This window comes from Danio rerio, chromosome 10 (assembly GCF_049306965.1).
Source record: "Danio rerio strain Tuebingen ecotype United States chromosome 10, GRCz12tu, whole genome shotgun sequence".
NCBI classification, from domain to species: domain Eukaryota; kingdom Metazoa; phylum Chordata; class Actinopteri; order Cypriniformes; family Danionidae; genus Danio; species Danio rerio.
In genome coordinates this window covers 6,300,142-6,325,754 of record NC_133185.1, presented here as the reverse complement: position 1 = coordinate 6,325,754, position 25,613 = coordinate 6,300,142, and the positions used below count along the sequence as shown (strand labels likewise).

At 37.1% G+C, this 25,613-nt stretch overlaps 1 protein-coding gene across 2 annotated transcripts; it reads left to right on the top strand.

The window, feature by feature from the left end:
- The first annotated feature begins 1,820 nt into the window (after positions 1 to 1,820).
- Positions 1,821 to 25,424, top strand: ankrd55 (ankyrin repeat domain 55). Of its 2 annotated transcripts, none has more exons than XM_005155506.5 (11): positions 1,821 to 2,140; positions 4,934 to 5,053; positions 7,322 to 7,452; positions 9,554 to 9,663; positions 11,933 to 11,993; positions 12,386 to 12,514; positions 15,498 to 15,682; positions 16,260 to 16,427; positions 20,498 to 21,153; positions 23,021 to 23,110; positions 24,937 to 25,424. In XM_005155506.5, the coding sequence occupies exons 1-11, from the start codon at positions 2,101 to 2,103 to the stop codon at positions 25,197 to 25,199; spliced, it is 1,953 nt and encodes a 650-aa protein (XP_005155563.1). In that variant the 5' UTR covers positions 1,821 to 2,100; the 3' UTR covers positions 25,200 to 25,424. The 2 variants fall into 2 exon arrangements, with proteins under 2 accessions (XP_005155563.1, XP_001345419.4); XM_001345383.8 differs by having other exon boundaries at positions 23,018 to 23,110.
- The last annotated feature ends 189 nt before the right edge of the window (positions 25,425 to 25,613 follow it).

Genomic DNA, 25,613 nt, shown 5'->3' with positions numbered 1-25,613 from the left:
CAATATAGAAAAGAACAGAACTGAAGAATATAAAGGTAATGATGGGGAAAATAGAATAGAATAGAATGGAATAAAACAGAATAGAATCGAACAGAATGGAATAGAATAGTATTTAACTGAACAGTTCAAAACAGAATAGAATATAATAGAACAGAACAGAAAAGAATTGAACAGAACAGAATAGAATTAAATAGAATATATTAGAACAGAATAGAATAAAACAGAATAGAATAGAATAGAATAGAATAGAATAGAATAGAATAGAATAGAATAGAATAGAATAAAACAGAATAGAATAAAACAGAATGGATTAGAACAGAATGGAATAAAACAGAATCGAAGAGAATAGAACAGAATAAAATTAAACTGAATAGAACAGAATGGACCAAAATATAATAGTACAGACTGGAATAGAATAGAACAGAATAGAACAGAATATTATATAACAGAATAGAATAGAATAAAACTGAATAGAACAGAACATGATATAATATAATAGAACAGAATAAAATAGAACAAAATACAATATAATGGAACAGAATAGAATAGAACAAAATAGGATAAAACAGAATAGAACAGAACAGGATAGAATTTAACAGAATAAAATAAAACAGAATAAAATTAAACTAAATAGAACAGAACAGGATAGAATAGAATATAATGGAACAATTCACCTCTATTTGTATAGCTCTTTAACAATGTAAATTGTGTCAAAGCAGCTTATAGAATAGAACAAAACAGAATAGATTAAAACACAACAGAATAGAACAGAATAGAATATAATAGAACCGAACAGAATAAAACAGAACAAAACAGAATAGAATAGAACAGAATAGAATAAAACAGAATTAAAGGGAATATGATAGAACAGAATAGAATAGAATAGATTAAAATAAAACAGGATAGAATAGAACAGACTATAACAAAATAAAGTAGAATAAAAAAGAACAGAATATTCATTCATTTATTCATTTTCTTGTCGGCTTAGTCCCTTTATTAATCCGGGGTCACCAAAGCGGAATGAACCGCCAACTTATCCAGCAAGTTTTTTACGCAGTGGATGCCCTTCCAGCCGCAACCCATCTCTGGGAAACATCCACACACACACACTCATACACTATGGACAATTTAGCCTAAGCAATTCACCTGTACCACATGTCATTGGACTGTGGGGGAAACCGGAGCACCCGGAGGAAACCCACACGAACGCAGGGAGAACATGCAAACTCCACACAGAAACGCCAACTAAGCCGAGGCTAGAACAGAATATACAAAAATAAAATAGAATAAAATAGAACAGAATGGAACAGAATAGAATAAAATAAAATAGAACAGAATAGAATAAAACACAACAGAATAGAATACAACAATATCGAATATAACAGAATAGAATAAATCAGAGTAGAATAAAACAGAATTGAATAGAACAGGATAGAATATAAATGAACAGAATAGAATAGAACGAATGACAATAGAATAGAACTGAACAGAATAGAAACAATAGAATAGAATAGAAAAAATAAAATAGAAAAAAATAATATTATTTTATTATAATATATAAACACATAAAAGGTGACAAAACAGTCATTCTCTAATAATGAAATCCCATACAAATAGAAGGAAAGTAAGAAAAAAAACAACAACAAAAAAGCAAACCTCTTTTATCCATTCACGCATGCGAGTTAAACTGCAATTACAATTCAATTGCCTTTCTTTTATTCATTTAATCTTTTCATTTAGGCTTCCACATTCAGAAGCTCTGTATATTGCTTTGTGTAAATAAGACCATATATAATCTTCCGAGCAGGCTGACAAGTGCTGCTTCTGCACATGCTCAGTGTGATTCCCGTCACACATCACGCCAAATCAAACGGTGCTGCTCCTCCACCTGCCGCCTCCAGGAACTGATGCTAGCGGATCTGCGACACCTCCAACCCCGCTCTCAGCCGCTCGTTCCACACTGTTATCCCTTTCTCCGTCTCTCTTTTACCGTGTCTGTCCATTTCCTCCGGGTTTCCCCTCCGTATTGGGGTGGCTGTGAGCGGTCAGTCATGTCGTGGGCACCAGAGGGATTTCTCTGAAGACGGCATCTGATCTGTTATGGAGTTCAACTCTTCATCTGTTTTTGAGCAGCACAAAGGTAAAACACACACACACACACACACACACACACACACACACACACACACACACACACACACACACACACACACACACACACACACACACACTGATAACAACAAGGGGTTAGTGCCGCTGCCACTGTTGCCATGGTAATGTTATCAACGGGCTTTGCCAATGCCCATCATTTGCTATCTTGATGTGAGGGTTGCCATCTGTTTGTCTGTGGGTAAATCACCAGAAGATGGGAAGGGCTGTAGGTGTAATAGGGGATGATGAGGTGTGTTGTAGGTCTGTCAGCATGTTCTCTGTGTTGTTGTGTGCGCAAAACATCCTACAAGCACCCTAGACAATATATAGAAACCCAAAGGAACGTCTGATTTCTCAGTGGTTGCCAAACCTGTAATGATTTCTCAGTATGGTTCATTTCATCAGTGCTGATTCCACTGTACGTCTCCTTAGAAATTAATTATTTGAAGGAGTCGTTGACAACAGGGGTTTATAAAAGATCAGATCTTCCATTGGAGATTTTCTATTATTGCAGTCGAACAATCAAATCAATTTTAAGCAATAATTAAAACTATGCTGGTTGAACTGTTTAATATTATAAAACGTGTTAATAAAACATTCATTCCTTCATTTTCCTTTAACTTAGTCCCTTTATTAATCAGGGTTCACCACAGCAGAATGAACCGCCAACTCATGCAGCATATGTTTTTTAAATAGCTGCAACCCATAACTAGGAAACACCCATGCACACTCATACACTACAGACAATTTAGTTTATTCAGTTCACCTGTACTGCACGTCTTTGGATTGTGGGGGAAACTGGAGCACCCGCAGGAAACCCACGCCAACACAGGGAGAACATGCAAACTCCACATAGAAATGTCAACTGACCCAGCCAGGACTCGAACGAGCGATCTTCTTGCTTTGATGCAACAGTGCTAACCACTGAGCGACAGTGTATAGTGGCGTAATGATACACTATGAATTAAAAATTCTATTTATATCACAATACTAAGTAAATAATTACAATATTTGTTTTTTTCACTATACATCTAAATCAAATAGTAAAAAATTGACTTTAATAAGTAAGGGATAAATTTAAATGATCGTAAATGCAAACAGCCACCCTTTGAGAAGAACACAAAGTGCATTTAAAATCCTTTAATGCACGGCAAGTCATTATTATCTTACTTATTCTATAGTCAAGATTCAAACAAGTTAAAACTTGTATCGCCCAATATTTGTGTTACCACACGCTTGATCTTCCTGCTTTGAATCAGTCACAGATAGAGTTACAGAGTGCACATGTGAGAGAAATCTTGTGTGTGTCTGTAAATGACTCTGGCATATCTAATAGCTCATAGTAACATGTGTTAGCTACCTTTTCAATAGTGCAATATTTTTAAACAGTTTAATGAGGTAGTCGATATCCATCAGTTCCCTGGTGAAGCACATGTCTGTGTTTTCGAGACTATAGAGTAAGGGTGAATGAAGGCTTTAAAACACTTACACTTATGGAATGTCAATACAATTTACTAAAAAAAGGTTACTACAAATGCTTGAGGGTAGCCTATTTGTTTCGAACTGTGATCTACCTGTGCATTCAATTATTTTAATGCAAACCTTCCAATCAGAATCAAGAATTTCAACAGGCCATGAAATAAAATGCTAAATTTTATATTAATTTGAGGTTGTTTCCCAGTACTGGGTTGCAGCTGGAAGGGCATCCGAAAGAAATGAATTGGGTAGGCTAAATTGTCTGTAGTGTATGAGTGTGTGTGTGAATGTGTGTGTGGATGTTTCTCAGAGATGGGTTGCGGCTGGAAGGGCATCCGCAGCGTAAAAAACTTGCTGGATAAGTTGGCGGTTCTTTCCGCTGTGGCTACCCTGGATTAAAAAAGGGACTAACCCGACAAGAAAATGAATGAATACTGTGAAAATTTCCTAGCTCTGTTAAACATAATTTGGAAAATATTTAAAAAAGAAGAAAAAAATTAAAATAAGCGTAAGGTGACAGAGAAGCTGAATATTAAAATACTAATGCCAACATTAGCCTATATACCCTAAAAACAAAAAAGAAAAAAAAATTATATATATATATATATATATATATATATATATATATATATATATATATATATATATATATATATTTTTTTTTTTTTTTTTTTTTTAAGTATGTACATTTAAAATAATTATTATAAATATATTTAAATAGATTTATTTATTTCTAATAAATATTACAAATTGTTTATTATATATATAATATAATAATAATGTCTTTATTTCTTGGGGGATGGGGAGGGGGTATGTTTCGGGTGGTTCACACAGGGTGCCATTTAAACTAGAATCACCACTGGATTAAACATAAAACAATTAAGTTGTCACAAAAAAGATTTTCTACCCTCAAGAACTGTGATTATTCAGCTCATTTTAATTAAATAGTTGAAACATGCTGCAAAACTAATTTTTTGAGTTTTCTGCCCAACTGATGTTATCTTAAATGATCAAATTTAATGCATTTTCCTGGGAGGGGAATAATAATAATGTCTTTATTTCTTGGGGGATGGGGAGGGGGTATGTTTCGGGTGGTTCACACAGGGTGCCATTTAAACTAGAATCACCACTGGATTAAACATAAAACAATTAAGTTGTCACAAAAAAGATTTTCTACCCTCAAGAACTGTGATTATTCAGCTCATTTTAATTAAATAGTTGAAACATGCTGCAAAACTAATTTTTTGAGTTTTCTGCCCAACTGATGTTATCTTAAATGATCAAATTTAATGCATTTTCCTTCCAGAAGCTGCTGAGGAGGTTGATCTGAATGTGGTTTACCAGGCAGCAGCGAACGGTGATGTCAACACGCTGACCACTGTCATACGAGAAGACCCCTCCATCCTCGAGTGCTGTGATGGCGAAGGTAGTTTTCACATAACTCTGTGAACTGTTATCCTACTTTTGAAGCCCAGGTTTGACCCTTGTGATCATGAAGTGGATAATGAAGCACAAATTTAGGGTTGTGTTCACTCTTTTAGTTCAGTTCTCTTGGTTTGTTGGGAAGTCGTGGAGAGATTTTAAAATGTGCAAAGCTTGGCTGTGACTGTGCAGTTAGGTTTTTCAATTACTGTTTCTTCTTTGGTTGTACACAACTTTTTTTCTCATAAGGAGACGTCGCTTGCAAATCATTGATGCTCAAATGGTTGTGGCTCATATAGTGTGAGAGAAATTGTGCTGAAGGGAAATTGTGCGAGAGGAATTGTGCTGAGCTGAGTGATTATTTTTACACATTTTAAAAATGTTTGGGATTAAATATTTGCGGTTAAACCAAGTGGCAACCTCCTGCTCTCCGTCGTGAAGCAAATACGAAAGTAACTGAAACTGCAATTCGTCGCAATTCCGCTAGTCCTGGCTCCATAATAGAGCAGATTTCTATTGACTACACTTTTAAAATGGCCAACTTTACAGCAGAAAAAAAGGTGTTTACAGCCTGGTACAAAGAACAATTTTGGTTCATATAGCTAATATTACCCTTCATGACAACTGTGAGGGGGGTGAATTTTTTTAGAACTACTTTGCTTCCTTTATATTAGGTTTTATTGAGTCTGCATAATTAAGGGTGTGGCCACTTGAGTGACAGCTAGGTCTCGCTGGACGCCGTCAAGTCACCGCAGCTGATTCCGGCTGATTAGCTGCTGAACTCGGCATATACATCGTATTTTTGTTTTGGTTTCTGTGGCTTTACATTGTCAGTTGCCTTTTGGAATTAATTCCTACAATTATCAGGTGATATGGCATGCTGTGTGCACATAATTGTGCTCACAAAGCTTTCACATGTCCTCGATTTCCCATGTGAGTGAAATTATATACTTGTATACCATCTCTATAAATGCATTTATCATTTATAATTTTCTTTAGACCTGTAAAGCACTCCAGAATCTGACAGATTGATTACCTGAAGGCTATAAAACAGTCATCTGAAACGTTGTCATACAGTTTTATGCCTGGATTTCATCAATAGCCTTGCATTTACTAGAACAGACTATATCTGCAGTATTTAGAAGTAATCCGGGTTTTCCTACTGTGGAAAAACGTCATAAGAACAATGTTTGGTGGCTCAGTGTATTACAACAGTATTTTTAAAAGTCTAAACGCTTTATTGATATAGTGTACAACCAAGTACATATGGTCAGAACACAAACGAGTCGCAAGCTTTTCTCCCATAGGAAAGCCAGTCTAAGCAAAATGTCAACAGGCGTCTGTCACTCCGCTCACGCTCTGCCTGTTTGCCCTTGTTTGGTGTCCCCCGGTCAGTGCGATGACACGTAAACACAGTTGGCCACACTTAAGCTGCGTCCCAAATTGCACACTATACACTATGCACTCATGCACTATGTACTTATGCACTTACACAATCAACAGGATAGTATATGTATGTAGTGTCGTCCCAAATGCCATACTAATTTTTTTACTAAGCGGAAATTCAAACCGTTTCCCTGATGACGTTTGACGGTTGCCAAATCAGTGAAATAAACGACCAAATTATTAGATAATACCTGCCGTGAGTATATCCGCATTCACCATCGGGAGGCGCTATAATCACTTTAGTAGGAGAATTTTGCCCTTACTATCCAAAATAAATCGTTATCCAACATGTGCGCCCAATAGCTCCGCCCCTTCCGCTACGTAAGCAAACCTGCGGTCGTTTAGTGCGCGAACTGTCCATAATTACACACTTCATTTTAGCGGCTGAATGAGTACATCATCCGGGTAGTTAAAGTGCACTGATGATTTTTTGAGTTTTCAGTGTGAACACACTACTTGCACTATTTATACTACCAAATGGCGTAGAATAGTGCATAAGTATGCGATTTGGGACGCAGCTTTACTGGTAGCTTCTTTTGGGTTCTTCAGAAACCTATAGGTCACGTCACGAATACCACACCCATATCTTGTACAGTATATGGGTTAAACAAGCTGATCTGTGGAAGACAATCTCACACAGCTAGTTCTGTTTGATGTGGACTAAGTTTTATAATTCACACACATGGGCCGACCAGGCATCCTAGTTTCAAAAGATAACTGGTAAAATGTTGCCATTTGAGGAAACCCCCCTCAGAACTATAAAGGGCTTTACAGTAGAGCTGGCAAACATTTTATGTTATGGACTGTTTTTGTGTCTGAATGGCAGGCTCTACACCTCTGATGCATGCAGTGTCTGGGAGGCAGGTGGACACGGTGAAGCTGCTGCTGAAGATGGGAGCTTCTATCAACACACAAGACGCCTGTGGACGGACGTCCCTCTCTCTCGGGACATACCTGGTAAACAGAACACACACAGGAGCTGCATATTAAAGTGTTTTAATTCCTGACATCAATTTAAATATCGAGGCTGCACGGTGGCGCAGTGGGTAGCATGTTCGCCTCACAGCAGGATGGTCGCTGGTTCAAGCTTCAGCTGGGTCAGTTGGCATTTCAGTGTGGAGTTTGCATGTTCTCCCCGTGTTCACGTGGGTTTTCTCTGGGTGCTCCGGTTTCCCCCACAGTCCAAAGACAAGCGGCACATGTGAATTGGATAAGCTAAATTGTCTGTAGTGTATGAGTGTGAATGAGTGTGTATGGATGCTTCCCAGTGATGGGTTGCAGCTGGAATGGCCACCGCTGCGCAAAACATATGCTGGATAAGTTGGTGGTTCATTCCGCTATGGCGACCCTGGATTAATAAAGCCCAAAAAGAAAATTAATGAATTTAAATATTGCTGAATAACAAACACTAGCCTAACTAAGGCCTCGATCATTCCCCAGCAGATTGTATTTTTTATTATTAAGAAATTAGCACAAAAGTTCAAGTAAACTGTGCAAATACTCAACTTTACTTTGGTTTAGCAACGCCTTTGGTTTAGCAACCACCTACTAGCACCTTTGCAACCACTCAGGACACTTTAACAGCCACCTAACAACACGTCAGCAGCTATATTTATGGAGACTCTGTACTGCGCAGTGAGTGCCGTCTTTCGGATGAGACGTTAAAGCAAGGTCCCGACTCTCTGTGTACTGTAAAAATGCCAGTAGGGGTTTAACCCCGGCATCCTGGCCAACATTGCCCATTGGCCTCTGTCCATCATAGCCTCCTAACCCTCCCCATATCATAATTGGCTTTATCACTCTGTCTCCTCTCCACCAATCAGCTGGTGTGCGGTCTGGCGCAATATGGCGTCATGTCATCCAGCTGGATGCTGCACACTGGTGATGGATAATTATTATTATTATTATTATTATTATTACCTTAGTAACCACCAGAGGTTCTTCATACTTCATACTCACATCCAGGAGCTCAGAGTTTGTCCAGTCAGTAGAGTTTATAGCAAAATGTTTTGCAGAGTTTGCATGTCCTTTATGGCTGCGGTTTCCAACAGGGGGGCCCAGCCCACAAGGGGGCCTCAGCAAGCTCTGTGGGGAGGTCGCGTCACATTTTTAAAAAATTTTAGCAGTGGACAATTAGGAGAACAATCATGTTGCCTTAGTTCATTTTCTCCCCTGGCTGAGCAAAATTGGACAAATTTGTAATTCTCCCTCTACAGAAAAGACTCTGATTCACCTTCAGCAGCTAATAATAATGACCCAAGCATACTGGACCGAGGTGAGGAAGCTCCAAACATTTCGGGTCGCAGCATTAGCAATACTAGCAATAAACACGAAATGCAGAAAATACATAGATAGTTACCTGAACTATGGGGTTATTCCATTCTCACGGAGCAAAAAGTCCCTGACCCAGCCACAGTGCATTACCTGTGCCAAAGTTCTTGCCAACGAATGCATGAGGCTGTCCAAATTAATAAGACATATGCAGACGGCTCATCCCCAAAACTGGAAGGTGCTATTATTTGTGCATATCTAGATATAGTAATAAACATACCGTTTGTTTGAAAACAACCTTTTTTTTGTCATACCTACTGCAACTTATATGAGTGATTAAATGGAAAAGGGGACATTACAGTATTTTCCGCGAGAAAAGGGGGTCACAGATAAAAAAGGGTTGGGAACCACTGCTTTATGGCATAATTTATTAAAATAATAAAAATTTTACAAGTTGATTTTAAAAAGCACCTAAATTGTTTTGCATTTTGTGATTTTTTTTTTTTTTAGTTGAATAAAATATTTTTATTTATCTTTCATACATTTATATATTTCCTACTCATATATTTCATTATTGAGCATTCCAAAAAATAGAATAAAAATCTCATCTTGTCTCGTTATTGTGAACCCAATCTCGTGTCTCGTCTCGTGGAGTAAGCGTCTGGTCACACCACTAGTGGATTGTGATTCTTTAGAGTTTCACGCTTCCAGTGCTAGCCACAGAATGAATGCTTGTTTTTTAGTTGACTTTGACTGTAATTTCGCTGGCGTGGTTTCTCTCCTGCAGGGCTGGCTGGAAGGCTGTGTGTGTCTGCTTCGTAACGGGGCAAAACAGAACATTCCTGATAAGAACGGACGCTTGCCAATACATGCTGCTACTGCTGAAACAGACTTCAGGTACGATGGATAAACAGAACATATTGCAAACAGGTCAACCACATAAAAAAGTAGTACAATAAAAAAAAACCTGTACATGAATAGCAATACATTCACCTTGGATTTTTTTTGTAATGCAAATCTGTGTACACTGTGAGAATGATTTGTTGTTAACAGTTTCCATATTTTGTGATTTCATATGAGTTTTCCTGTTTATTTACGGTTGTGAATTGCCTTGATTTCAGCTCTCTCGACTTTTGATGTTGTAAATTCAACTCTTCAGCTTAACAAAGTGACCTTTATTGACATTTTAGTAGTTTGAAATAATGTATAAAAAGTAATATAGAGAGAAATAAGTCTGGACAATAATAGAAAATGTACTGAAAGAATTTTGTACCATAATGTACAACACAAACCCAGGCAGTATATCTCTTTAAACTATTAAAAATGTTAAAAAAAAGTCACTTTTCAAAGGATAAAAGTTGTTGGAAGAAAGATCAAGTTCCCATAATGCATTTTAAAAACATAAATAAATGGGGGTAAAAATGATAGAAAAACTTGAATCACCAAACAGTGTAGGGTGTAATCTTCAACTTCTCTCTTCCCTTCCTAAAGCTGCATTCACAATTGACTTTTCTCCCCATAGACTTCCATTCATACGCACGCGAATGCGTCAGACCGGAAACGCAGAGTCAGGCATTAAGTTTCGCAGGTTGCTGCGGTGCAAAGTTCAAGCTTAGTGAACTCTGACTTGCGAAATCGCATCACTTGACTGTGTGAGACCCATCGAGGTCAAAACATGACCTTTCTGGACAGAAATTTAAAGCTTGGAGCAAACGCTCGCTTTTTTAAATGTCTAATCACCTTGTTTAATCCCGCCCCTTTTCGCAGCGCCGCATGACAGAATATCGCATGCTCAAACTCTAATGTGACCACAGCTTACAGCTACGGTCACACTAGAGTTTGTGTGTGCCAAATTCTGTCGTACGGCGCTGCGAAAAGGGGCATACAGTTCTAGCATTCTTATTACTGAATTATATTCACATATCAAATAGTTGCCGAATGAATCGTGGCGTTTCCATGGCGCAGAAGTGAAAACAATACATTTATGATCACAAAGCAGCCCCAGATAGCACAGACAGCTGTCATCTCTTACCTTATGCTGTGCCCTTCAGGGCCATTCTCCTCTGTTTTTGAGGTTATGTGCATAAGTAATCCTTTTATATGTCTGACGTGGTCCAACATAGTGAATTATGTTTAATCAAACAAAAGAATAGTGAAATATGAAAACAATGACCGCTCCCTGTGGCTTGTACAGCACCTCTGATCAGTTGGAATACAATAACTTTTGCATAGATTATGGTAGAGACATTTTTCTTTTGTCCTATGATTACAGACATGTGCAGGAATTACCAAAATTAATTACAGCAAGCTAGACCACACAGAACCTAAAAGGTACACTTTCAAGTTTGAGTTTGAAAAAATACAAAAAGCCCCTCCTTTTTCAGGTGTTTATATAACACACACAACATATACAGTTATTTTAAACACTTTCAAAGGATTTCCTTTAAAATTATACCAGATTTTTGCATTTACACCTCTGCATGTGGATTTGGGAAGCTTTTAAATTTGGGTAGGCAAAATCCAGGCGGAATCCCAAAATAGCAGCAGAGTTTAACTGGTTAAAGTGAGTAAAATTTGTTTTTTTCACTGCCCATTTACATTAATGAATAAAACATTTTCCATGTATAATAAGCAAATTAACAATATGCCAAATTTTAAAGCCGACTGTATTCTCAAAAAAATAAATAAGTTAATATATAAATAAAACATCTTTTTCTTTGAATTCCAATGCAATATTCGTACTCTGCTTAACAAAAAAAAAAAAGATCACACCAAAATAATTGTGTATAAATACAATCATAAAATAAATGAACAATACTCTCTTCTTTATGATATCTTAATATGTACACAGAAATACATGAATGGAAACATAGCTAATGTTCAATTAGTAGAAAACTAATGATTTGCAATAATAATATATGAGATGATAATTAAAAAAACACTGAAATTTCAAAGATGGAAATCCAAAATGTAAACCTTTATTTTAGTTTGTTTATGTATGTTATGAACATGATAGTCATTCATCACTGAAATCATCAACATGGAACTAAATATCGGCAATATTTCCTTACCTACAGTCTTTGATTTATCAGGGTACTGATTCATCAGTATGATTGTACGTGCAGCATTTATTAAGTACTAAACATGTTTTGTTTGTCTGTTGAAGGCTCATGGCTGTTCTACTACAGCAGTCAACACTGTGTGAAATCAATCATCAAGACAATGAGGTGATTCTGAGCAGCTGTATTTCAGCTCTTATTAAAATAAATGTACAATTCTCACTTAAAAATGAAAATATCCTCATCATTTACTTACACTCATGTGGTTAAAAACGTTTGAGAAGTTCTGTCTTCTATTATTCTAACACCAAAGAAGATATTTAGAAGAACGTTGGAAACCAGCAGCCACTGACATTCATAGTAGGAACAACAAGTGCTATGGAGGTCAATAGGAGTTTTCCTCCCTCAACATCCTTCAAAATATATTTTTTTGTGTTCTGAAACTGAAATAAATGATGATGTGATTTCCATTTTTAGGGGTTGAACCATGCCTTTAACTGTTTTCATTGATGAGGTTGTGACTACAGTTCCAGTGTGAACATCTGGTTGTGTTTTGGCAGGGAATGACGGCTCTTCACTGGGCTTGTTTCCACAACCGACCAGAGCATTCACAGGCCCTGCTGCAGAAAGGAGCTGATCCAACACTTGTGGACAAGGACTTTAAAACAGCTCTGCATTGGGCTGTGCAGGTACCAATCTTGATCTTATGATGACTGATTTAACAGAAAAAAATGATCACTTTCTTTTTTTTTCCACCTTTTGGCTTCAGTCTGTGCAGATTTGGGTCAAAAGGTGGCAGTAGTGAGCTGTTCCATAGCAATTCGTTTAGTAGACACACGTTTATCCAAAGGAAATTGTTAAATAGTCATTTTGAAACAATACTATACTAGTTTAGAGTGTTTTGAACCATACTATAAATGAAAAATATTATTTGTAAAATATTTGAATAATCTTTTGTACTACTCTATAGATGCTATGCTAACACAACAACAACTTTAGCGACATAAACAATTACCCAGTTATTGTTTTCTACAACTTTATAGGGTGTTTAATACTAGTAAAAACAAGTATACTATAGTATTTGTTAGCTATAGTTACTACTACAATATGCATAGCATTCATTAGCTAAGGATTGTAAGTACTATATGATATATATTTAGTTCAAGTCTGAATTATTAGCCCCCCTGTTTATTTTTGTTCCCCAAATTTCTGTTTAACGGAGAGAATATTTTTTCAGCACATTTCTAAACATAATAGTTTTAATAACTCATTTCTAATAACTGATTTATTTTATCTTCGCCAAAATGACAGTAAATAATATTTGACTAGATATTTTTCAAGACACTTCTATACAGCTTAAAGTGACATTTAAAGGCTTAACTGGGTTAATTAGGTTAACTAGGCAGGTTAGGGTAATTAGGCAAGTTATTGTATAATGATGGTTTGTTCTGTAGACTATCAAAAAATATATAGCTTAAAGGGGATAATAAATTTGTCCCTAAAATGGTGTTTAAAAAATTAAAAACTACTTTTATTCTTGCCGAAATAAAACAAATAAGACTTTCTTCCGAAGAAAAAATATTATCAGACATACTGTGAAAATTTCCTTGCTCTGTTAAATATCTTTTGTGTAATATTTAAAAAACAAAAAGATTTAAAGGGGGCTAATAATTCTGACTTCAACTGTATATAAACATTATAATGCACTTTAGTAGGGTTCAAAATCACTTTAGTATTTACTATAAATTACTGTAGGATTTTTCTCACATGGGAAGACTCCAATTTACTTCAAGTGAAACTTTGATGATATCTCAATCACAAGTTTGTTTGGAGTAAGTTTAGCAGTCTGAAAAATCCTGGAAACTCTTAAACACCTTTGAGCTATTACATAAAGGTGTGACTCTTTTCCCCCCTGTTTAACCCTTGTGCACTGTTCAAATTTACTATACCCTTTTGTTATGTTTGAGATAAAAACATCCACTAAATTAAACTGCTGTAAAAATGCGGAAGATAAATATTTTTTCAATCCTTTTGCATAAATCTTTTAATCAACCTCAGTCCTGATCAAAACTACCAAATGTTTTTATAACAGGATTTTAACTTTTTATATGCCAAGTTTACAAATGATGTCACTGATTTAGTGAAAAAAAAAAACACAAAATGACGTATTTGCAATATAAAAGTAATTGTGGACTGGATTATTTACATTTTTTATCAGTCTTGGACATGTGAATGATTAGTAACAACATTGGCTTTGATGCATTGTTAGATTTTAATTTTTTCCCTTAATTTACTGTTGGTGACTGGTTTTGCCCCATTGACTTCCATTATAACCACATGTGATGGTGCATCAATACAGTCTTTGTTTTTATTTACTCCATTTCTTAGGCACATCAAGTTAAGTGCGCAAAGTTTACTCTTACACTCTCACACACATACTCACACTTTAATTTGCTGTTTTACTCCATATAAAATCCAGAAACCAAGCTTTTTTTTTTTTTTTTTTTGTAGATGCAGGGTTAAAGGGTTAATGGTGCCAACTGATGATGACAAATTTGACAAAAACCAACAATAATCAAAAATGGCTGATTATATTGTGTCATGGTTTTGCTATAAAATATTTGTTTATAATGAAGTCAATGGGACAAAAACAGCCACCAAAAAAAATTATAACTAATTAAAATCACTGCATCAAAGGCAACGTTGCATAACATGTCCAAGACTGAAAAATGAAAAATAAATCCAGTCCACAAGTACTTTTTATATTGAAAATACGGAATTTTATGTGGGGGGTTTTCAGCATATCAGTGACATCATATGAATTTGGCAATTAAAGAGTTAAAATCCTGTAACTTTCTAAGCAATTTAGTAGTTTTAATCAGGACTAAGGTTGATTAATAGATTTATGCAAAAAAAAAAAAAGATCTGATATATTTTTACAGGAAATCCGTGGATGTTTTCATACCAAACATAACGAAAAGGCTAATAAATTTGCGCAGAGTGTTGTTGTTTTTTTGCCAACCAAAATCATTCTGCTAGCTGAAACCAAGAAAAGGTTACGGCCAAATTAAGACTCAAAATCATACTAGAGTGGTTGAAAACATCCCCAACAGTACATAAGGGTTAATTCTGTAAAACTACTTTATGGTAGATTGGTAGTGCTGTCGCCTCACAGCAAGAAGGTCGCTGGTTCGAGCCTTGGCTCAGTTGGCGTTTCTGTGTGGAGTTTGCATGTTCTCCCTGTGTTCGAGTGGGTTTCCTCTGGGTGCTCCGGTTTCCCCCACAGTCCAAAGACATGTTTCCCAGAGATGGGTTGCAGCTGGAAGGGCATCAGCTGCGTAAAAACTTGCGGGATAAGTTGGCGGATCATTCCGCTGTGGCGACCCCGGATTAATAAAGGGACTAAGCCAACAAGAAAATGAATGAATGAATGAACTATATAAGGTTTTATATGAATAAACATAGTGTGACTTGACTGGAATGGTTTTTTTTAACAGCTGTTTTCTCGTTGATGCTATTTTGCTGGATAAATGCTAATGATGCAGTAAAGGGACTATTTGCTTTGTAGTGATGAAGGCATTGATCATTTATTGTGAACAATGTTTTTTATTTTTTATTTACACTACTTGTAGGTTATTAATGTATGTTTCATTGTTGTTAACTGTTTGTCAGAGTGGCAGCCGGCTGATGTGTTCCCTCATTCTTGAGCATAATCTGGGTTCCTCCGTGATCAATTACGATGACGAGAACGGGAAGACCTGCGTTCACATCGCTGCCGCTGCCGGTTTCAGTGACATCATCTATGAACTCTCTCGCATTTCTGAGACCAACTTGCAAGCCTTAGATGTGGATGAAAGGTACAGTAACATGTAATATTTTGTTAAAATATATTAACAAATTGAGTAGAAATACTTTCAATTGAAGTAGTAAAGATGTTTATTTCAGCTGGGAGTGAGTGAGAATTCTTTAAGCCACGCTTCAAGTAACATCACACTTAACAAGTGGATTATTCAGTTATTTCTTATACATCGATTTCCATTCTATGGCACCTTTAAAAACTGTCATCATTCATTCATTCATTTTCTTTTCAGCTTAGTCCCTTTATTAATGTAAGGGTCGCCACAGCGGAATGAACCCCCAACTTATCCAGCACATTTTTACATAGCGGATGCCCTTCCAGCCGCAACCCATCACTGGGAAACATCCATTCACACTTATTCACACACAAACACCACGGCCAATTTAGCTTACCCAATTCACCTGTACCACATGTCTATGGACTTATGGGGGAAACTGAAGCACCCGGAGGAAACCCACTCAAACGCGGGGAGTAAAAATAGTCCTGTTTACTGTAATGATGTAATATTCTTATTTATAAACCCAACACATTTAGTTTTTATTTTTTATTTTACACAATGTGTGTTTTCCTGTCAGGACCCCTCTTCACTGGGCCGCTGCAGCAGGGAAAGATGACTGTGTGCAGGTGTTGTTGGAGCTGGGAGTGGAGCCCAGCCCTCGAGATATCAACGAGAATACACCCCTCACATACGCCATGTACTGCGGGCATACGGCCTGCATCAAACTGCTCTCCACGGAAAACAGGTTTGCGTTTTCTTCTTTTATTTTTATTCAAATTCTCAAATAAATGCATGTGTTAGCAGTAGGGCTGCATGATATTGGAAGCATCTGATGTTGCGATATTTAGTTTTGCTGCAATATATGTTGTGATATGAATATCATTTCATCAGATGATTTGAATAGCTCTGTTTGGAAAGATTTCATTCATTCAGAAGTATTTTTTATTTATGCAGTGTAGCTGTATAAAAGATAAATTATAAGCATATATAAACACGACAGATCAAAAATAAAAGTGAAACAAATATTGCTTTAAGATGACATGGTGGCTCAGTGGTTAGCACTGTCACCTCACAGCAAGAAGGTTGCTGGTTTGGCCTTTCTGGGTAGCTGTTGGCTTACTCTACTATAAACTGCCTGACAGAAGTCTTGTCGCCTATCCAAGTTTTAGGAGCAACAAATAATAACTTGACTTTATGTTGATCATTTGGTATCAGAATGGCTTATATGAAAGACAAAGGCCCCTAGATTACACTTATTTTGCTACAATAAAATATAATGGCTTGATTTTTAATTTGGTTAGACAAAAGTCTTGTCACCTAACAAAAAATAACGTCCAGTATAGAATATAAAGTCATGCTGCAGTGGAAAAAGAATTAATATTGTGTATGACTCCCATGAGCTTGGAGGACTGCATCCATACATCTCTGCAATGACTCAAATCACTTATTAATAAAGTCATCTTTAATGGCAAAGAAAGCATTCATGCAGGACTTCCAGAGTTCATCAAGATTCTTTGGATCTTCAATGCTTTCACCTTCATCTTACCTCAGACATGCTCAATAATGTTTATGTCTGGTGACTGGGCTGGCCAATCCTGGAGCACCTTGACCTTCGTTGCTTTCAGGAACTTTGAAGTGGAGGCTGAAGTATGAGAAAGAGCGCTATCCTGCTGAAGAATCTGCCCTCCCCTGTGGTTTGTAATGTAACGGGCAAAAAATGTTTTGATATCTCATGCTTTTGATGTTGCCATCCTCTCTGCAGATCTCTCGCACACCCCCATACTGAATGTAACCCCAAACCATGAATTTTCCTTCACCAAAAATGTCTGATTTCTATGAGAATCTTGGGTCCATGCGGGATCCAATAGGTCTTCTGGAGTATCTGTGATGATTGGGATGCAGTTAAACAGATGATTCATCAGATTCTTTTTTTCCCAAATGATCAACTAGTAGTCAAGTTATTATTTGTTGCTCTTACAACTGGAATCAATGACAAGACTTTTGTTAGGTAGTGTACCTGTTTAGTTTGACTGCTCTGCTTGGATGCACAGTGACTGGGGCTCAGTCAATCAAACTGCCTATGAAGGGTCAATTAGATTTGATAACAGATCACTTTGTAGTTTAGTAGGGACAAAGTAATGGAGACCGGTAGATTATTATTGTGCAAATTGTGAAGCAGCAATAATTAAAAAGTGGTAGGGCTGGCAGCAGACCGCTACTTTGGCTAATATAAATAGCGGAAGCCCTGATTTATCTTCTATATTACTGATGCTTGTCACCTGGGGGACAGATTGGTCATTACGCCTCCCAAGGCAAGCATGGAGGAGCACTAAACAAGGCAAAACATTAGTCAAACGGGACTTGAATTTCAGTGGACTAAACTAGACTCAAAGATTAAGTTGAAAAGAAAACACCCTAATGGGTTCCCGAAACGTTGATCCATTGGGCCTTGAATTTAGCATTCTGGCTGAGCTGATGTATTTGAGCTTGCTGTGTTGCGTCCACATTATAAATAGGCCCCCTTCACCAACCATCCATAACCTGCCAAGCAGTTTAAAACTCTTTGGGACCTGCATTGCATTGCAGTTTTATGAAGCACAAGCATTGAAAGATGTATGCACCTTAACATCCTCCGGGAACCTCTGTGAGACAACCAGCCAAATACTGTGCTCACACTTCTGCCAGCACGTCTGCCAGCTCAGAATATCTGTCAAAGAAAGCACACAACCAGTTGAAATGACAGAAGGTGAACTCTGCACCTCTTTCATCAGGCAATTACAATTTGTAACATGAATCTTTATAGTAGTGTATGTATATAGAGTAATATCTACATGTATCTTTACATCAAATCCCAGTCTCAGAGGAAGCAAAAATAACATGCAAACCTGTGTTAAATTCACTTATATTTATTTGTAATTTGGCAAATTGGCCTGTATTAAAAGTAGCATGAACTGCTTTTATATGTTTTTTGTTTTTTTTTTGAAAACGACACCTTTAGCATGACAGCCCTACTTGGCATCAGTTTAAGTCAAACATACAATTTATGGTTTGGCATAATAGTTAGACTAACTAATTTATGTTGCAGACAACCAATGTCCCTTTTAGGATAAAAGATTCCTTTAGTGTGTAATGTTACTGCTTGAGCATGAAAACAAATTTGAAAAAGTTATTTAAGTTAAAAAGTTAAAAGAATAAAGGATTATTCTGTGTATCACCTCTGAAAGGACCTAGAGGACTCAGGGTGCTTTTACATTAGCACTTTTGGACCGCACTCGGGTTCGTTTGACGTCATAGTACGGTACGTTTAGCTAGTGTGAACGTGTCTAATGAACTCGGGTGCGCACCCGTGAACCGTACCCGAGTCTGCCTGAAAGAGGTGATCTGGGGTACGGTTCATGCGAACTTTGGTACGGTTCACTTATGATGTGAATGCAATTGTACCAAATCACGGATGTGAACTGCCAACTGTACAACAAACTATTTTTTTCATAACGTTCGTTCATGTTTATGTGTGTGTGTGTTAGTTTCGTACCTTGGTGACATGCGCAGGACTGAGCCAGGGCAAACACAGTGATACACTGTGTTTCAAAAACAGCTTCTGCAGACACTGTGTGATGTTCTGAATGTTCATAATATTTTTGCGGCAGATGGACGTGAGTCGCTTTCTGTATGTTCAAAACCAAAAGCTTCAGTAAAAGCAGAATGACCGCGATGTGCGGACGTCTTTCCATTTCTGCGCTTGCTTTCGTGACCGTCACCTAGCAATGGCTGTAAACAAAACAGCAGCTCGATGACGCAAGCGTACCGGGGTTCAGAAGGAAAAAAGACAGTGGGAACACAAACCAACCGAGGAGGTGGCAGCGGGAGACAATCGAACTTGGGTACGGTCCAGGCAAATGAACCAAGTGTGAAAGCACCCTCAGACACAGCTCTCAATGTTTTTCAACATTCCTAAAGCACACGAACACATTTATTGTCTCAATAAAATCCATGTTAGCCATTTAGCAATGAAACTAGAGTCACCGGGCAGACAGAAGCCCTGCACATCACGCTCAAATGAAGCGGATTTGACGTATGAATGAAGCTAGTAAACTCAAAATGTTCATGTGTCGATTTACGCATGAATAGCACAATTTATCCGCACTTTCCGCGTCTGGTGTGAACACAGCATAAAGCGTGTCAATCTCACAAAACGCTCAACTCCCCTTCATTCATGCGAATCGCATAATTTGTGCCGGCTCATTCTCGCTTATTGCATCGCAGAATGTCTATTTGCGTCTTTGCATTGACTTAACATGTAAACCACTCGCGCTTGACGTTTCTTCCGCATCTGGTGTGAACGCAGAATTTAAGAGTAGGGGTGTAACCCTGATGTCCTGCCTAAATTCCCTCTATTGGCCCTTACCCATCATGGCCTCAAAATCATCACCATCCACCAAATTGGCTCTATCAATGTCTCTTCACTCCCCCTAGCTAGTGTGTGGTGAGCGCACTGGCGCCATTGTCCTGTGGATAATCCACGTGTATGCTGCACACTGGTGGTGAAGTGTGAAGACCCGCTCATGATTGTGAAGCGCTTTGGGTGCATGGCATTATGAATGCCCTACATAAATACACATTACTTACCTACCAATAGATGTGTTGACATTCTCAATTTCCCCTAAAAGTCATAGTGCCATTTTAAACACTTCATTTTCAATTTAATAGTATAAAGCTGTACACATTTTCGCTTTTATTTTAAGGTAATTTCCTGCCATGGCATTTGTAGCACTTTGCAGGTGTGATTTAGATTCATTTAGATCATTTTGTCCACAGGTCTGAATCCAGCAGGCCACTGCATGCTCAAAACAGCGACCCTTCAATACGCAAGGAGGGCAAGTTTCGCATGCTAAACCACATCTTCAGCAAGAAGAAAAAAGATCTGCACCCTTGTCAGCAGACAGACTCGAGTCAAGAATGTCAGCTCAAAGAGGAGACATCTGAAGTGGACGACATCATTACCATGTTTGACTGTGTGGCAGAGCCGTTTTCCAGAGATGAGAGCGAAAACAGTTCCACTGTCAGAAAGCGAACCAACGACTCTGAGAAAGTGCACCTAGTTGAAGACACATCCTGCAAGGACTTTCCAATTCTCCCACCCATCCGCACACAGAGTCTTCCACCAATCACTCTGGGAAAATCCTTGCTTGTAAACTCTCTGGCTCACAGAACCAGTGGAGGTCACGTGGTTGGACATTTAGCGCACAGGTCGCAGAAGAGCAAGAGCGAGCATGACTTGTTTGATGGTAAAAGTAAAGAGCAGAAAGCCATTGGGCATGGATGGAAGACTGAGTCCAGTCACATATTGACTCACAAAGCATGGATCGCAACTCCGTCTGAACGGCTGCTCGACAAGCTGCTGCACGCATCTTCTAGCCCTTTAGATGTGTTGTGCTCCAATCAAACCCCATACATACAGAGAAACGACCAAGGTAAGAGCTTTGGGTTGGTAGATTTTTCAATTAAGCTAACATTTGTAACTTTTTATATTTATTTAAGCATTTTTTTATTGTATATACAATTTATCAATCAATTTATTAATCAATCCATTTATAATTTCTTATGTATTCATCTGTACATGTCTTACCCCCAAATAGACATTTAGGGGTCTATTTTAATGATCTAGGCGCAAAGTCTAAAGCGCATGGCGCAAAAGCATTAAGGGCGTGTCCGAATCCACTTTTGCTATTTACTTACAGGATTGAGCTTATTTTTGAGAATAAACCAATCAGAGTCTCATCTCCCATTCCCTTTAAGAGTACGTTAGGTCGCACCATGGCTCATTTGCTATTTACATGACGGACTTTGTGGTACAACTGAACGCTTCACTAGCGGGAAACCAGTTAAACATCTGCAGCGAGAGGATAAAGAATGAGCCTTCTCCAATCGGCCTTTACTTTCACTTTCTCTCTTTGTGGATAAGGAAACGTGTTGTACGCACAGACATCCATAGGCCTACATAATTCATTTTGTTTGTTAAGCGCGAAGATTTGTTTTAAAGCTATTTCTAAATTCAGTTCTAATTTCCAGCAAACGAACAAATAAACAATAATAATGATGTGTGGTCAAAAAACTGAGTTACATCCTAAAACATGCTGTGCCCCATATGGTCTAAACCTGACAGGTGGACAAATCTAAGCTTGTTTTTAATAAAACAAATATAAATATGCATATAACAAATAATAATACTATTAATAATAACATTATCCAAAGCAAGTTGTCATGAATAAACTAAAAAAAGCCCCCCAAGATGATGAAGGCATGGAGGCAGGGGTTTTTATATTTATGTAGAAAGTAATAATTTTTGTATTATTTTAATTCTTAATTTCTTTTTCATTTGTGTAAGTGAGGCGCACAACTAACGCGCTCTGCGCAGGACTTTAAACCTGCTCTCAGCTGGTCTATTTAGCAGTCTATTTTAGTTCCTTAAAATAACAACGCGCCTACAGTGCAATTGGGCCAGGTATACATCCACAATAAAATATCAAGGTGAAAGTCATCATAGCTTGCGTAGAATAGACCCAGCTCCCAACCCAACTTTGAGAATAGATTAACAGCAATATTTTTTTAATCGGCCGATAAGAGACTCGCGTTAACACAGCATGTTAATGCCGATAACGTGCTTTATATATATGTATACTATAACATTATACATTCAGTGGCGCAGTAGGTAATGCTGTCGCCTTACAGCAAGAAGGTCGCTGGTTCGAGCCTCGGCTGAGTCAGTTGGTGTTTCTGTGTGGAGTTTGCATGTTCTCCCTGTGTTTGCGTGGGTTTCCTCCGGGTGCTCTGGTTTCCCCCATGGCCCAAAGATATGCGGTACTGGTGAATTGGGTCAGCTAAATTGTCCGTAGTGTATGAGTGTGTATGGATGTTTCCCAAAGATGGGTTGCAGCTGGTAGGGCATCCGCTGCGTAAAACATGTGCTGAATAAGTTGGCGGTTCACTCCGCTTTGGCGACCCCAGAATAATAAAGGGACTAAGCCGAAAAGAAAATGAATGAATAAATTATACATTTTACAAACATAGCGTTTCATGTTTCTTTGTTACAATTAAGTGATCTTTTATTTGAGTAATATTTTACTGTATCTGCAAGTATGTTTTTAAACGTCGATCTGTAAACACATAGAACTCAATTTTAGTTTTTCTCTTAGATTTCAAAAGTACTCAAGCATGCCGTTTCTATTTCCTAATTGAAGAAACATCCAGTTATAAAAGAGTATATCAGCCTTTAAATTCTTACTTGAACTTTGGAAATTGATTCTTGCATTTTTTTGTGTGTGTTTCTTCTCCAAGCAGCTCAAAATCATCTTTTACCTCTGAGAGTTCGAGAATCTGCTCTCACGCGCAACAGTCTTGCTCCCATCCGTGACCACTGCACTCACAGATGTAAGTTTACATCACTGTAACATAATTTCATGCCTCATAAGTCTAGTTGTAATTCATGATGAAGTAAAGGCTGCAAGAGTTTCTTCGCGTTGTCATTTATGTGACAACAAATTTTGACAAACAAAATTTGACATTTCTGGTTGATTTTGTAATGTTTACACCTTATATTTAAACAATAAGACTGCAGTTGACTGAAATGTCAACTTAAGGTTCTTAAATAACTTTTTTTATGTAAATGTGGAAAGATGAGTGGCGTGAAACAGATCATATGAAAACTAGATCAAACTAAAAACAGGGAAAACAGCATCATAAAGTCCATAACCATGACAAATAACTTTTTTTTTTTCAGAATCACGAGATGTTCAGTTTATAGATAGATGCACTGTAAAACCAAACTGTGAAATTAAATTCAGTTGAATGAGTTCATTTCACTCAAATATTAAAAAAGTCATTATTGTTAGCAAATAAGTAATGATTATGTTGTGAGAAATACTGTTTAAGAAATAAGTTACTTGAACTGACATTTTTATTCTTTGCAACAAAACCAGGTTTCTAGTTCCCAGCATTCTTTGCATCTTAAGTGTTTGAGTTGAGTTTTATTCTGTGTGTTTTTCACAAGATTTATACTTACTTACTCCATGGCCATTTATATCGAAGTTGATATTTAGCCGCACCATGTTGGTGTTTCGTAACATCTAGTTTTTAAGAGGTTAGCTCAACGTTCAATCACCAACCTAGAGGACCAGGACATACACACATACACTATGGACAATTTAGCTTACCCAATTCACCTACAGCACATAGGACTCGGGGAGAAACCAGAGCACCTGGAGGGAACCCACGCGAACACGGGGAGAACATGCAAAGTCCACACAGAAATGCCAACTGAAGGCGACAGCACTACCCACTTCACATAAAATATCATATCATATATATATATATATATATATATATATATATATATATATATATATATATATATATATATATATATATATATATATATATATATATGTATATGTATATGTGTATATATACATATATCATAAACAGGGGGGCTAATAATTCTGACTTCAACTGTATATATATATTTTAAAGTTTGATATATATATATATATATATAGTTGAAGTCAGAATTATTTGCCCCCGTTTATTTTTTTTCTCAATTTTTGTTTAACGGAGAGCAGATATCTTCAGCACATTTCTAAGCATAATAGTTTTAATAGCTCATTTCTAATAACTGATTTATTTTATCTATGTCATGATGACAGTAAATAATATTTGACTAGATATTTTTCAAAACACTATAATACAGCTTAAAGTGACATTTAAAGGCTTAACTAGGTTAATTAGGTTACCTAGGCAGGTTAGGGTAATTAGGCAAGTTATTGTATAATGATGGTTTGTTCTGTAGACTATTGAAAAAAATATAGCGTAAAGGGGCTAATCATATTGACCTTAAAATGGGTTTTAAAAAATTAAAAACTGCTTTTCTTCTAGCTGAAATAAAACAAATAAGACTTTCTTCACAAGAAAAAAATATTATCAGACATACTGTGAAAATTTCCTTTCTCTGTTTAACATAATTTGGGAAATATTTAAAGTTAAATAAATTTAAAGGGGGGCTAATAATTCTGAATATATAAAACGTATATACAGTATAAACAATATAAGTATATAAGTGATATAAACCTACAATTCTAAAATAAATTCTCAAAATTAGGATTTTATTTGTTGCAGTTGTGAGTTTCCACATAAATTAAAATAGGTATTTACAGTAAATATGTTTTTGAACCATGCTATTTTTGCTTTAATGTCGTCCACAGTTTCCTTACCACCTGACCAGGTGTCCCAGGGAGTGAGGAAGTCCAAATCCTCTGTAGGAGTGGGTTTGGCTGTACTTCCACCTCCTTTTGCATCTAAACTGCACCGAGTCGGAGTTCCTCAAAGCCCGTCGCTCGGCTCCTTCCCGACTCCACTCACAGGAGAACCTTTACGAAACATTCAAGTTCTTCCTGCCATTCCTCCTCAGAGAAAACGCAGCCCTTCTCCCCTCACAACCCTGAGCCACTCCAAAATCACAGACTGATGGAGATTCCTGTTTCAACACTGTTCAGACTTTTCATTTCGATTCGTTTAAACGATGACGCATCACTGTTTGATAAACCTGCAGAGTCTCAAACACAGGCTATTTTTTCATACAATTTTACAGATTTGATCTTTTTCTATGGTTATGCACATGGTCGAACTGTAACATTTGAACATGCGGATTGTTTACTGTTACTGTTAATAAAGGATATTGTTTAAAAATCAAGCAGTAATAACTTATTATTGTCTTTGAAATATGATCGCGGGGTATTCATTTTAGACATTTTAGGTTTAATAAATGGTTTATTATGTAAGAGGGAATTTACAGTACAGCACTATTTTATTCACAATAGCCAGAGGTTATACCAACCCAGGCTCATTCTGAAAACGTACTGCTATGTACATTTCTGGAGAG